Genomic DNA, 13,862 nt, shown 5'->3' with positions numbered 1-13,862 from the left:
AGAGCTTGCCACACCGCGCGAAGTTTTGGAAGAAAATCAAGCATTTTTCCTTGATTTTCTTTTATATTTGGTAAAATATAACTACAATACTACAATGAGTACATGTGTTGGTACATAGGTTATTGTTTGTGACCAAGTTTTTGGCAAGTTTTGCATGTTTTCAGGCACTATATTTGTCCCAATCGTATAGCGGCTTTCTATCCCGGAAGTTCATTTTTGATGCCATTTTCTTAATAAATTATCCATAACCTGCCCAAGATATCACCATAGTAGAAATTCTAACATGTTTTTATGTATTGTGTGTGAATTTCATGGGCTTAGGTTCAAAACTGCAAACGCTAGAGCGTTTAGAAGAGACTAAACCCCTGACCCTCCCAGCGCGGGGTCACAAGGCTTATGAGTAACCTTAACGTTACATGATGTAGGTCGGAGGTCTTGTCCCGTCACGCATTGCGCGACAAAATGGCCGCCCCCTGTCCGAAACTGGGAACCGAAACTGTGCGAAACCAAGACTAGTTTGTCCCTGATTTTTTCCATCATAAAAAGCTTGTCACAGGTCCCATAAACATCATGAAGAGGAGTGGTGAGAATCGTGATAGTTTCGTGACGGATTCTAAGCGCTTTAGGGCAGAAAACCTCAGCGGTAAGTAACGCCCCCCTCCCTCATAATTTGTATGGATAATTTGCAACTGTCTTTTACATAATAGGCAAGTATATCAGAGGTAAAATCTTCCATAAAGACAGGACACTGATGTGTATCGTGTTTTTTTGTAAAAATATTTCTTGCAGTACGGCCGTTACTTTGCCGGGCACAAGATAGTTACGTTTACTTTTACACCACAGAAGACACCACAGTGACAAACAGAAACAGGGTTTATCCAGTTTATTGACCTTTAGTTTGTGTCAAAAGGAAAATGTCACTGCATTTATTATTTGACATTTATTTTGTTAGTGATTACTGTTGTTGTTGTCCTCATTTAACGTCTATTATTTCGCTAGACGTGGTCTCTTGGTGCTGGGTAACACATGGTTCGCTTTTGAGTCAATAGTCTCTCTTGGTGATTGGTTGTAAGTTTTTATGTAACGTTAAGATCTACAAAAAATGTGCTTACTCCTAAGCATGTCCAGATGGTCCTTTTCTGAGAAAGGAAGAAAAAAATGTATGATTAGCCTTTGGGTGGTCCATAGGGTTCATATTGGGCTGTTCAGGATTCACGGGCACACTTAGTACCTCATAAGTCCTGTGAGATGTTGGTGGGGTCACATGGTCTTTTGGTGACGTGTGCAGAGTGCATGCTGTCAGTCGGCGTTTGTTGCAAAATTACACTTTGGGTACCTTCCGCATCTGTCGGAACTCGCCGTCGGAGCTTTCCGCTCTCACTCGAGTTCTTCGGGTCACACACAACACCGACCCGGGCGTTCAGCACAGGCGATCAGACAACAATACCTTGGACTACCGGTTTTCGGCATCATATTCGTAACTACTCTACCTACCTACTGTGATTTTGGGCACCACTTTGGATTTTTTTTCTATATCATCTCAAAGTTGGGACATACAAACATGGCAAACGTACCTTGAAAGTGACCTTCTTTTAGCAAAATTTCCGGAAACCACACCGACTGGCAAGATTGCGCCTTCCTTTTACGCCCCTCTAAGGTTCCCGAATGAAAAACAATTAAAAGGACATGTCTGGACATGTCGGAGAGGCAAAGTTTCAGCAGAAGTTTGAATCGGCAAATCCAGCCGCCATTTTCCAAATTGCCACACATCGGCGTTTTGTCGTAAATGGACCAGACCAACCTCTCACAGGTGTGTGCCCGTGGGATTGTGCTTGAGTTGAGGCAGTCACCATGGCCAGTGAGAGAGATTGAAAATGGGGGCAAAGGGTTTTCAGAGGTCCCTTGGTATGCTACATGTTGTAAGTTACTTAGGCTTGCTTTAGACTTAAGACAGTATATTGTCGTTGTGACCGAAAGTTGTCTTAACTTAAGACACACGGTCGGGATGTCCCTTGGGATAGAATCGCACTGCAGTCAGCTTATGTGACCCACAGTGACCTCTTGCATGCAAAGTCATATTATGGTGGGAGAACCACTTCTTTTCATCATGCAGCAGATTGTGTGTGTGTGTGTGTGTGCGTGTGTGTGTGTGTTTTTTCTGTTCACACCCTGCGTTACCGGCTCTGCAGATAAGACACCTAGTGTGTGCTCAATAGAGATGGTGATGGATTTTAAGACCTCTGTATAATGTAGAGTTGTGCAATACCTGGGATTGAACCTAGTATTCATGACCTCTGCACTGGCATATTGGCATACCAGAGAAGTAGCCACTGGTGGCAAGGCATCGTGCTAGATACATTTTACATTGTTTGTAGGTATAAGCGGTTTTATTTGAGAATTCATACGCCTCATTACTGACTGCATACATCATTACCTTCATGAAAAATGGATGTATTGGTATGTCTGTTTGTGCATATGTTTGTTTGTGTTTCTGGATATTTGTGGTCACCATAACTTTGAACCTCTGTATGGATTGCAATGATATCTGGTAAGTGGGTAGGTGTTTAGAGGAGGAAGATCAAGGTCAAATTTGGGCCCCCTGATGTGTGACCTTGGTACTGCAACAGAACTTACATTGTTTGTATTTTTTTAACTTGACAGGCTTTATGGTCTTGGTTTTTGGTTGTAGATAGCTTGTGATATGAACTTGAAGTATAAGTGGTGTAGGTTTGGCCCCCCCTAGCAGCTTGCTCTGGAAGTACAGTGGCATTTAAAAAAAATATTTCAAGGAGGATAACTACACAAAGGAACAACAAATTTCCATAATAATAGATGTACAGGTATTTAAGACAGAGATGTATTCAATGACATGAAAATCATACAAATTGCTACTTAATAAGCAGGTCAAAGTCCGACACATTGTTTTCCCTAGCTCTGACCCTACTATCAACGAACCACAGCGTTCTGGGTTTGGACAGTATGCATTGCTTTAATCATGAAAATATCTTGCATAACAACATTCCACATAACTTGATACAAGATATACTGATGTGCAACTATACAATGGGTGATTATGGCTTGTTGTACATTGTATTAGTTCACATACTGTAATTGTTGATGATTACACCTTCATACTCTTATTTTGAGTAAAAGGAATCTTAGAATGAGTTATGGACTGCAACATTATCCTTACACTTATCATAGAGTATACTACCTGCTTCAGATGGCTACTTTTGGAAATGCATATATGATGACAGTCTGATGCTTGTCATGTCACACTTTTAATAAGTTTTATTATTATTCAGAAAATATAAAATGTGGCAAGAGTCACTGCATCAAAAGCTAGTAATGTTAGGCCCACCCACCCTACATTATTTAAGTCACATGTGTCAATGAAAATGCAAGAATTATACAATTTTCTCATTATTTTGCCAAAAATGGAGCCTTTATTTTCATAATTTGCCCCTGGTTATGTGTATCTCACAAACAGTCACTTCAAAAACAATATCTCCATTCAAGGGGGTGATTATAACCATGTTATCAGTCTTTGTTGCAGAGTTGGAATCGTTTGTTATTACTAGTACCTTGGCCAGAGTCACTGCCTGAAGTCTAGTACTAGTATCTTGGAAAAATTGTTACTGTGTTGTTGGTGTCATCTGTCACTATCAGCTGTCCATGTGGTGCCATGGCAACAGCCCATGGTTGTCTGATGTCTGTGTTGATGTGTTTGAGGAACCTTCCTCTCCTGTCAAACAACTGAACACAGCTGTTTCCCCAGTCTGCCACCACGATGTTACCTGAGCTGTCACTACAGATACCACGTGGATAGGTCAGCTGACCCTCCCTGCTCCCCTCACCACCAAAACTGAACAAGAAATTTGTGTCTTCATCGTACACGTAGACGGAACTGTTCTCACAGTCTGACACAAGGATGTTCCCACTACTGTCCACAGTGATGTACTCTGGGTTCTTCATCCCCTGGTCTTTCCCGATAGTTTTAACAAGTTTTCCGTCTGGCCTGAAGACTTGCACCTCCCCGCAGCAGAACCCCCACTCTCCCATGGTTTGTGTTACAATGATGTTGTTCCTCCTGGTATCTATGGCAACACCTCTGGACCACCTGGTCTGTTGTAGGTCGATTGTTGTCAGGACCTTCCCCTCCCTGGTGTACAGCACAGCAAAGTCAGCTACACCATGGTTCCCCACCACCCACAGGTTCCCCTCCGTGTCCACAGCCACGTTCTGGGGAGAGATGTTCTGACCACCAGATATAACTGTCACAAACTGAGAAACAAAGGTTCCTTGTAGAGTGAAGATTTGAATCCTCTGGTTGCCTCGATCTGCGACAAAGATCTCTCCATCCTCTGATACTGCCACCCCAAAGGGCCTGTCAAACTCTCCTTGCTCTGAGCCTTTTCCACCAAAAGTTGTTCTTTCAAACTGGTGATGGTCCTTTTCTCCGTCTCCTTGGAGGTTGTATTCAGAGTTGTGCATCGCTCCTGTTGTATAACTTGTTACTGAGGATATGGAGGGTGACCTTACAGAATGGAAACTCACCTGTCCCAGTTCCAGTTTTCTAGTGTCTGAGGGATGAAATACAGCAGCCCTTGTCTGTATAGGGACAAGACTAAGAGGTGCTTTTGTTCTGTATTTTCCAATAACCTGTGTGAGGCTTCTCTCCTGACCAGGTAAGTCCATCCCACCCTGTCTCAGCCTGTCCTCTGCGCTGTCACAGACAGCCGCCAGCTCAGCCACTTGAGTCAGTACCATTTCTCTCTGCCCTTCTATCGCCGTCATGTTCTGCCTGTGTGTTTGGTCCACTTCAGACAACAGGCTGTCCTTCATGTTGATCAACATCTGAAGCATTTCATTGAAGTTGTGGTAAATGTTCTTGTCTGTCTGCTGTCTGTGTTTGTGTAGAACTTTCTCCTTGTCCCTGAGGCTCCTTAAGAAGGTGAAGTAGGTCTCCAAAAGGTTCCTTCCCTCTGATACAAGTTCTTGGATGGCTGCTCTCCTTTCTTGTGAAGCCTTCTTGGGTGTAGTTGTACGGTGGCCGGCATGATGGTCTCCCATACACTCAGTACACACAGACAGCTGGCACTGCTCACAATAAAGCTTCAGTTCCTCCCAGGGGTGAAAGATACATTTATTCTCAGGTTGGGTCTGACTCTGATCAGGTGTTTTGACAGGTAGTTTTACCTGCTTACTGATCCTCTCGCACAGGTTTGCGACTAAATGATTGTCAGGTAAACCAGGTACACCCTGGGTGGGGAGGGTGACCTGTAGACGACAGTTTGGGCATTCAAATGGCTGCCGAGCTCTTGCATGATCCCCTAGGCAGTCCTGGCAGAAGGTGTGCATACAGGGCAGCACTTTGGGCCTGCTGAACAGATCCAGACAGATACTACAGGACAGTTCCTCCCTGATTTGTTCCCCCAGACTTGACTGTGGGGAAGCCATGATGTGTGCTGCCCCCTGTACATGTGCACACACGTCAGCACTGGTCTCTGGCCAAAGTCCAATACTGCTTGTATTTGTTTCCGGGTTAGGCTGGCAGGCTGCAAACTGTAAACAATCAACCCACCCCTGAGGCAGGTTGAATGAATAGATTCAAGCAGACCATGAAATGAAGACAGTCACAATTGTAGCCAAAAGTGGATTATGATCCTCTCAAACAAAACTTAGGGCTGGACTAATTCAATAACCTGGTCACCATTCTTCAAAATTTGAAGAACATCTATATCTTAAAGTTTAAGGTGAACTTTCAGCAAAGCATTTTGTTATTGCTGTTGTTCACCTTGTAATACCTAGTAGCATATTATGTTAGCATGTTTCCCCACTGTTTCTGTAGCTGGGTATATTTTTACTGGAAGGGGTTGCTTCCCCTTTAACTTGCTTGAGGCAAGTCCTTGAAGACAGACCCCTATTTTACATCCCTCCCAAAAGATTGGTGCAGTTCCAACTGAGATACCTTCCCAGGATTTGAACCAGGAGCTCAAGGCAAATCAAGCACGTTCATATAACGTCCTTGGGCAAATGCAGCTATTGTTGTGCAGTTCCTTGTTGCAGTACCATTTTATCCTGATAGTAGTCTCTTTGAGGATTAGAAAAAAATTATGTGAGTTTTCATTGAAAGCATTTTGTCAAGATTTATCATCTGTTTGATATTGTTGTTATTGTAAAGTCTGTTGTTTATATTGTGTACGTAAACTGACTTAAACCAATGGTTTTAATCAATAAAAATATTCTTGCTATGATGAAATGTGCCACAAAAAAGCATGTTAAGGCACCTAGAGCACTCTCCCCGTTGGAAATGAAAAGGGTGGATGGGAAATCCGGACAGAAATCTGGACAGAAATCTGGACAGAAATCTGGACAGAAATCCAAATCTGGAAAGAAAGCGGGACAGAAAGCCAGACAGAAAGCTGGACAGAAAGCCGGCCTGCACTAAATAAACAAACAAACAAACAAACAAACCAGAAAGACGACTCTGCAGGACCACAGCAAACAGCTAGGGAGCCCATCTTCAAGTATCTCAAGCCTTTGACATTATGATCATGTGATGTTGGATGATGTTTGATGGATCATTTTTCCTTCACCTTGCTCCAGATTCTACAGAAAGTGATGAAGATGATGACACGGCCAGGCCTCCCCCACTGGGCACATCAGCGGCCATGGGCCAGCCCAAGCCTGGCCCTGCTTCAGCGGCTCCTCTGTACAACAGTTTTGCTGAACGGATGATGGTTAGTCTCTGGACAGAGTAAACAATTCTTCATCATATACTAGGAACAATGGACAGAAACCATGTGTTGTGAGTGAGTGAGTGAGTGAATGACTTGTGGTGCAGGATACAAAAATAGCCATGGGTGTATGAGTAGTCCATATAGGTGGGCAGCCTGTGTCTAGTCATTAAATAGCCAAAAATTGCCCTAAATAATGTTAAGACTGGTAACTTCATGTTTAAGTGCTACTGATTGTTGATGGTAATGATGAATGACACCCACCAAGATATTGGTGTAAATTGTGAGCAGGACACCATTTTCTTTCCCATTCATGACAGAAATTATTCTATCTTAATGGAAAAGAGTAAGATATTCAATGAACTTGTGGTTTCAAAAACAGCTTATAACGTCAAGCATTTTTGATGCTGGTAGTTTATTGACAGTGAAAAAATGTCAATAATTCAGTATATAGTTAAATGTTTGTCTCCATGATTCTGTGTGCAGGCCAAGATGGGTTATAAGAAGGAGGAGGGTCTGGGAAAGCATGGCCAGGGTCGGAAGGAGATTGTGGAGGCCTCCACACAGCGTGGGCGCCGCGGTCTGGGTCTGAAGCTGGAGGCCTTCGATGGACAAATCGACATCGACTGGACAGATGAAGAACCGGTATGAATATTCATGTTTTGCTTATGAAGGTTTTTTTGTTCTTTTTGCAGTGTTTATTTTATCAAATTAGACTGGGTACCAGAACATTGCAGAAGTGTAACTCCCTAACCATGGCATGATCCTTTCTAACCAGTTATCAGTATACTAATAGCTATTCCAAAACTGGCAACTGGGACTGATATTTTAGATGTGTTTGTAGGTTTACATTTTTACCAATCCATGGTCCTTCCCCTCAGCCTTCTGTCCACGAGAGGCCAGGATGGCTGCCTGCCTGTCAGAAACCTGTTCCCAACAAAGACACCTTACAAGACTGGGTCTTAGAGGGCACAGTAAGTATCTTTGTTTTATAAAGGATTTGAAGAGTTTAGAACATGATATGATGTTGTTTTTGTTTGTGGGTTTGAAGATCTTGGAGGATGGGTCAATAGATAGATCTTGCCTGAAAGAAGTATACGCCAAATATCAATTACTCAAGCAACTGGATATGATTTTGGAAAAAGAATAGTTCGCAGTATTGTTTCTTTTGTAACAAGAATAGTTTGATTTCTAGATCCAGGTTGCAGGCATATCAATTCTTGAAGAAAGTTTGCAGTAGGAAACATAGCACATATAAGAATTTAAAGGTTATTGTATTGTTTTTTATGCTTCTTCATATCTTTTGTTGCTCTTGTATAGAGGAAGAACCAGATTGAAGATGAAGTGGAGTTTTGTAATGAAGAAATCTTGTTAGACTTGCTGAAGTGTAAGGTAGGTAAGAAAGAAACTGATGTAGTTAAGTCTGTCAAATCATCGAAACATCCCTATTGTCGTTCACCTTGAAAAGTTGTGATGCAAAGCAAATCCTTGTTGAAATCTTTCTCTTGTTTGTATTATATTTGTATTAAGATAAAGGACATTTTAGATTTTTCAATCAGGAAAAGCCTCAAGCAAGCTGCATTTTTGCTTAGGATTCCATTTCCATTCTTTTAATGAAAGTCATTTTTTTTCTGTGGTGTATACAGAGTGTTTTTGATGTTCTGGATGGCCAAGAAATGAGGAATGCCAGAACCAGGGCCAACCCCTATGAGACCATTAGGGGGGCCATCTTTCAGAACAGGTACTAGATTTTAATACTGTAATAGCTTTGTAGTTTTACCTCACCCTAAAGGGAATGAAGTTGTTTGTCTATGTGTGTATGTGTGTGTATGTGTGTGTGTGTTTACATGTGCGTGTGCAATTTGCAGTATACACAATACAGCATTGCTATTTATTGTGTATGCATGTGTGTGTGCATGAGTGTGTGTGTGTGAAAGAGTGCATGTAAATTCCAATATACACAATATACCATAATGATTGCTATCCCTAATGATTTTTACCTTTTTAAGGGTCCCAAAGCAGTGTGCAAGTTGGTGGGTGAAGTTTGCCAACTCTGATTGTTCTGTTACATATGTAATTTGGAGCACTCCATCCCATCTGAAATATGGGCAGCTTTGGAAGTATCATCTCTCCCTTCTTACCCCCAGAGCTGCTATGAAGATGGCTAACATGGACCATGTGTTTGACTACATGTTCACTGAGCCCAAGAATGACAAAGGGGTGAGCGGGTTATGTTTTCTCTACATCTGCAGAGTGAGGGCCTTATAAGGACATGTAGCTTAAGGTTTGGTAGGCCTCAAAAATGTGGCCTCCGGCTTAGCGTCCCATTCAAAGGACTGCAGGCCCTACCTTTAGCATGGAGAAATACAAGGTTAGGTCACGATCGAACCCCCAACCTTCCGTCTTCTAAGCAGGTTTGTACCTATCGATGACAGATGTCCCTTTTGGCCAAATAATGCATGGTTATAATGCATCCATATCACACACCCCTCCTGGACACAAAGTCTTTGTACACTGAACCATTGTCAAACCATAAAGAAATACTGGAAACAACTCTCACTCCTCACTTTTCATTAGTACTGGAAGAACTGTGAGTCCTTCTTGATGATGTCAAGAGTTTTTAGCCATTGCTCTGTTTCTGTAATAAGCATTTGTGATTGCAGGAGCCCATGGTTGGTGCCCATGATCTGCTGTACTTTGCTGATATCTGTGCTGGTCCGGGAGGGTTCTCAGAGTACGTTTTGTGGAGGAAGAAGTGGCATGCAAAGGGCTTCGGGCTGACCATCAGGGGACCCAACGACTTCAAACTGGAGGAGTTCTTCGCTGCTTCCAGTGAAATGTTTGAACCCCATTATGGTGAGTTTTGGCAAAGCTGTGGAATGTTAAACATAGTGAGCAATGCAAAATAAGTATGCCCTATCACAAAATGAGTTAACATGTGTATTTTGCATTTCTCACATCAAGTTTAGGGTGAACAGCTAGGATGTCAATTCATAACTTCTTTTGTGGCCTTGGCAGCTCTACAGTACACATTTTGCATTAAGTTGATCTTAAGTTGAGATGTCGTTTATTTGTTATTCATCTTCCTTCTTGGTTTGGCTGTTCAGCACACAGAACTAGGGTCGGCCAACTATCGTGTAGCTGTTACAGAGAGCTAGCTCTGCTGACAAAACATATACAAATGAAATTTTACATGGACAGAATAGCAACCAATATTAACAATATTCTAGGTACATAAAGACTATTTGTATATTTGTATGTTTGTTACATGTTGATCCTTGTTCAACCCATCAGGCATTTGATGTGTATGCAACATAACTGTGTTACAGGTGAAGGTGGCATAGACGGGGACGGTGACATCATGAAGCCAGCCAACCTGACCACCTTCAAGAAGTTTGTGTTAGACAGCACAGAGGGCAAGGGTGTGCACTTTGTCATGGCAGATGGGGTAGGTATTCGTGTTTTATCCAACAGGATGAAAGGAAGGAAATAAAAGTCATTTTGTGACTTGATTTATAGTCTGTCTCCTCATCTTTCTATGGTTGGACACAATTGCAACATGCTGTTTCATTTTGCTGTTATTGTACAAAGTAGTGCAAGTGATGTCACATATTTTTGAGAGTCTGGGGAAAAGCCTGCAAAACAGACCAAATCCATTCATGCACAGTTGCTTCATCAAAAGTGAAGTATCAAGTATGTGCACACTGGCTGCAGTAATATTGCTTCATGAGTTTTTGATTGTTGCGATTTTTTCAGGGTTTTTCCGTGGAGGGTCAGGAGAACCTACAGGAGGTACTGAGTAAACAGCTGGTTCTGTGTGAGTTCCTGTGTGCCCTCTCCATCCTCAGGATAGGTCAGTCGTCAAGGCTTTTATAATGTGTGATTTCAGTCCAGTCGCTTAGGCATACATTGTATCTTCAAGACAGCATAGGTAGCCTCATTTTCCCCTTTATTTTTCTTCATTGTAGCACCTGGCCTTACAGAAGTGTGTTTTTGTTTGTGTTGAAAAATACTTGAATTCTTATTGAAGTTTCCAAATTTGTCTTGATTACAGTCAGCAAATAGTTTTGAAAAACAGTTTTCTGTTCTTTCCTTCCCCAGGCGGCTGTTTTGTATGTAAGACCTTTGACCTGTTCACCCCCTTCAGCGTGGGACTTGTGTACCTCCTGTACCACTGCTTCCACCAGGTCTGCATCTTCAAACCCATCACCAGCCGACCTGCCAACTCAGAACGGTGAGGGACAATGTTGGCAGACTTCAGCCCATTGCCATTCACTCTTGAAGTACCCACAGACGAAAATAGCAGTGCTGAAGATGTATGCCAAAATTGTGTTGTCTATACTGTACTGGGAATCACAGAAACACACAGACAGGCCTGAAATAGTGAAGTTAAGATCCAGTTATAGCTCTTTGTCCTCTGCAAGAAGGTCGGATCGAGGCTTTGTACTGTGCTTACAGGTTCAATGTGACCATAAAAATCACAACAAGCACTAGCTTACAATGTCCTGTTAAACAGATTGCAACTTTTCCCCAAATCAAACAGCCAACAGTACTCATTTTGGTTCAGGAGTAAGATGCTAACGTAAATATTTCAAAGGAAAGCACAAACACACTCGTGCGCCCACACACACGCACGCACACACGCACGCGCACACACACACACACACACACACACACACACCTTTAGAATTCCTCAGAGATTCCTATACAATATACATGTATTTGCAACTATATGATGACATTATATTCATCTTGTTTTCTATCCCAGATATGTAGTGTGTAAGGGGCTGAAGCCAGGCTATGAGGTAGTGGAAGAGTATCTCTTCAATGTGAACATCCAGATGAACAGACTCAAGAACACAGAAGTAGACGTGAACGAGGTGGTTCCTCTCGACATCATCAAGAAGGACTCGCAGTTCTTCCAGTACATGGTGTCCTCAAATGAAAAGTGAGGAGTGACTTCTGTAGAGTTGTTTGTGGTATTTTTTTACAGTTTGACAGTGGTTCAGTGTACAATGACTTTGTGTGCAAGGTGGGGGGGGGGGGTGATATGGGGTCATGCCAAATATGTAGTCAGTAGCACTTTTGATGTCGTTAGGTATTTGGTGCCAAGAAGTACATTTGACCATTATTACTTACTTGGTATCAACAGAAATGTAAGTAGTATATCCAGTTGGGTTTGCAGTTTAAGTTTTGACTGTAGGAGTAAGTATTACCGTCACATGTCTTTTACCTACTCAACCTGCAATTTGTCATCACAGTCTCACTATTTGATGAGTTACTGTCCCTCCAGTTCCCAAAGGATGTGTTACTTTGTTTTTCAGTTTGGCTGTGAAGCAGACAAAGCATCTTGCTAAGATCAGAGGATATACCCAGGACACGTAAGTTCTAAACCTTCTCTCAGTACAGACAGGCCAAAAGAGTCACTTCTGTCTGATGGACTCAGCAATTCTTTAAAATTTAGCCATCAAATTTGGCCACTGTTTTTCTCTGTTATCTCTCTTTTTTGAGCTTTTCACTATTTTAGAATTGTGAAATGCACAATATGTTAATTTGTTGCAATCTATAGCACATTATTTGAAGCAGGACAAGGGAAGATCAGAAAGGAGGCCCTACAGTTGTGGAAGGTAGGTGACATTTATGTGTTTTCCTCTTCTGAAAACTGGGGACTGTCCAGCTTTTTTGAGCACTACGGAAGATATTTTTCTGTAGATGTTTATTTAAACTGTTAGAGTTTATGAATGGTATTAAACTAGTTTATAGTTTGGTCTGAAGAGAATGTGGTGGTCTGTTGGTGCCTTATTTATCCTGCGCGTCGTGACGTTTTACTGTTCATGTCAGGTTCCAGATGAGGCTCGAGTTGCTCCCCAGAAGCCAGATTCTCGAGTGAGGTTCACAGAACTTGCCAAGGTAGAGCCCCTCCACTCAACTGTTTCGAGACTTTATTACTGTCTTGGATCCCTGACTTTTCAGTTATGTATCGAGTTAAGCCATAAAACCATGTAGACTTAGCCTTATGAATTGTATCTGTAGTAGTGTTGGTTTGGACCAGTCTTGTGATCTTTCAACTGATGGGTGACAGTCTGCTACAATACGGATAACCTGACTAAATCATGCCTATAGCAGCCCTACAAGAGTGTTTTGTGATTGCTATCATAATGACCTGAATGAGTATGAAATGGGCAGATTTTAGGTAACCCCTTCATTTGTGAAGCAAGCTTGATTTGTGCTGTCACTCTACACTGTCCAGGAGACCAACATGGACGTGTTCACCTACAAGGCCACCATGCTGTCCCCAGATAACCTCAGTAAGCTGGGGAACGTGTATGACTTCAGGTGTATGGTTGCTGGAGGAGACAGGATGTTCCTACTGGCTCTTGGGGTAAGTGTATTTACGTGCAGTTGTTTCAGTTTTCTTTCATTGTGTTGGGTATCACTCTACTGCTTTTCTGGAATGCTGGGGACATAAAGGTCAAATAAGATATGAAAAAGACTGAAAAAAGACTTACAGATGCAGGTTTAAGATGTTTATAAGGATTCTTTTTACTGTCACTGTTGTAGTCATAGTATATATAGACTGACTGACAGTAGTAGTAGTAGTACACTGTAGTAGCATGTCATCTTGCAGTTCAGCAATAATCTGTCAGAGGGCACTTTCCTCTCATCGAGTGGAATTAATGCTACTTTGTTAGTATTCTTTCATGTATTAAAATAACACAACAGAGAATCTTGTTGTGAACAATGGTTATGTCTGAAAGGCTGCTTTATTTTGAAAGGTGCAGTGCTAGTTGAGTAGCTTACATTTTTAACTGTGACATTTTCAGAGAACTCTCCTGTTCCAATGGGACGGTCGCCCCACCACAAAGTGGATGAAGTTGGACATGAACATGGAGCTGCCTAAAGACACCCTGCTGGTGGTGGAAATAGTACAGGAACTTAAGGGGGAGGTAAGGGAGACTACACTAATTCAATTCAATTAATTATGTTACCTTCACAGAAGGTACATACTGTTTTTGCATCGTTTCTTCTTCTTCTTTTCCACACAAATAAAAAACATGAATATCTCCAAAACTAGACCTTGGAATATCTCGTAATTCAGCAAGCTGGTAGGTCTGCACATAA

At 42.0% G+C, this 13,862-nt stretch overlaps 2 protein-coding genes across 2 annotated transcripts in view; one reads left to right on the top strand and one right to left on the bottom strand.

Moving 5' to 3' along the window:
* Positions 1 to 426: 426 nt before the first annotated feature.
* Positions 427 to 13,862, top strand: part of LOC118412160 (cap-specific mRNA (nucleoside-2'-O-)-methyltransferase 1-like) — a 20,579-nt gene continuing 7,143 nt past the window's right edge. Inside the window, exons 1-17 of the mRNA XM_035814872.1 lie at positions 427 to 643; positions 6,610 to 6,743; positions 7,227 to 7,385; positions 7,622 to 7,714; positions 8,061 to 8,132; positions 8,387 to 8,481; positions 8,888 to 8,960; positions 9,404 to 9,596; positions 10,070 to 10,188; positions 10,497 to 10,593; positions 10,842 to 10,974; positions 11,509 to 11,688; positions 12,065 to 12,121; positions 12,310 to 12,367; positions 12,582 to 12,650; positions 12,991 to 13,122; positions 13,565 to 13,687. Of these exons, the coding sequence (XP_035670765.1) occupies positions 571 to 643; positions 6,610 to 6,743; positions 7,227 to 7,385; positions 7,622 to 7,714; positions 8,061 to 8,132; positions 8,387 to 8,481; positions 8,888 to 8,960; positions 9,404 to 9,596; positions 10,070 to 10,188; positions 10,497 to 10,593; positions 10,842 to 10,974; positions 11,509 to 11,688; positions 12,065 to 12,121; positions 12,310 to 12,367; positions 12,582 to 12,650; positions 12,991 to 13,122; positions 13,565 to 13,687 (1,860 nt within the window). The 5' untranslated portion in view covers positions 427 to 570. The remainder of the gene's footprint in view (positions 644 to 6,609; positions 6,744 to 7,226; positions 7,386 to 7,621; positions 7,715 to 8,060; positions 8,133 to 8,386; positions 8,482 to 8,887; positions 8,961 to 9,403; positions 9,597 to 10,069; positions 10,189 to 10,496; positions 10,594 to 10,841; positions 10,975 to 11,508; positions 11,689 to 12,064; positions 12,122 to 12,309; positions 12,368 to 12,581; positions 12,651 to 12,990; positions 13,123 to 13,564; positions 13,688 to 13,862) is intronic.
* Positions 2,970 to 6,555, bottom strand: LOC118412350 (tripartite motif-containing protein 3-like). The gene has a single exon (XM_035815156.1). The coding sequence runs from the start codon at positions 5,458 to 5,460 to the stop codon at positions 3,616 to 3,618; it is 1,845 nt and encodes a 614-aa protein (XP_035671049.1). The 5' UTR covers positions 5,461 to 6,555; the 3' UTR covers positions 2,970 to 3,615.

The sequence above is a fragment of the Branchiostoma floridae genome, chromosome 1, assembly GCF_000003815.2.
Source record: "Branchiostoma floridae strain S238N-H82 chromosome 1, Bfl_VNyyK, whole genome shotgun sequence".
Classification (NCBI taxonomy): Eukaryota; Metazoa; Chordata; class Leptocardii; order Amphioxiformes; family Branchiostomatidae; genus Branchiostoma; species Branchiostoma floridae.
The sequence above is the reverse complement of the archived record's forward strand: the minus strand, read 5'-3'. Positions and strand labels throughout refer to the sequence as shown.

What these genes read in the sequence shown, in the direction of transcription:
- LOC118412350 (XM_035815156.1), bottom strand. Translation starts at nt 5,460, where the DNA reads ATGGCTTCCCCACAGTCAAGTCTGGGGGAACAAATCAGGGAGGAACTG.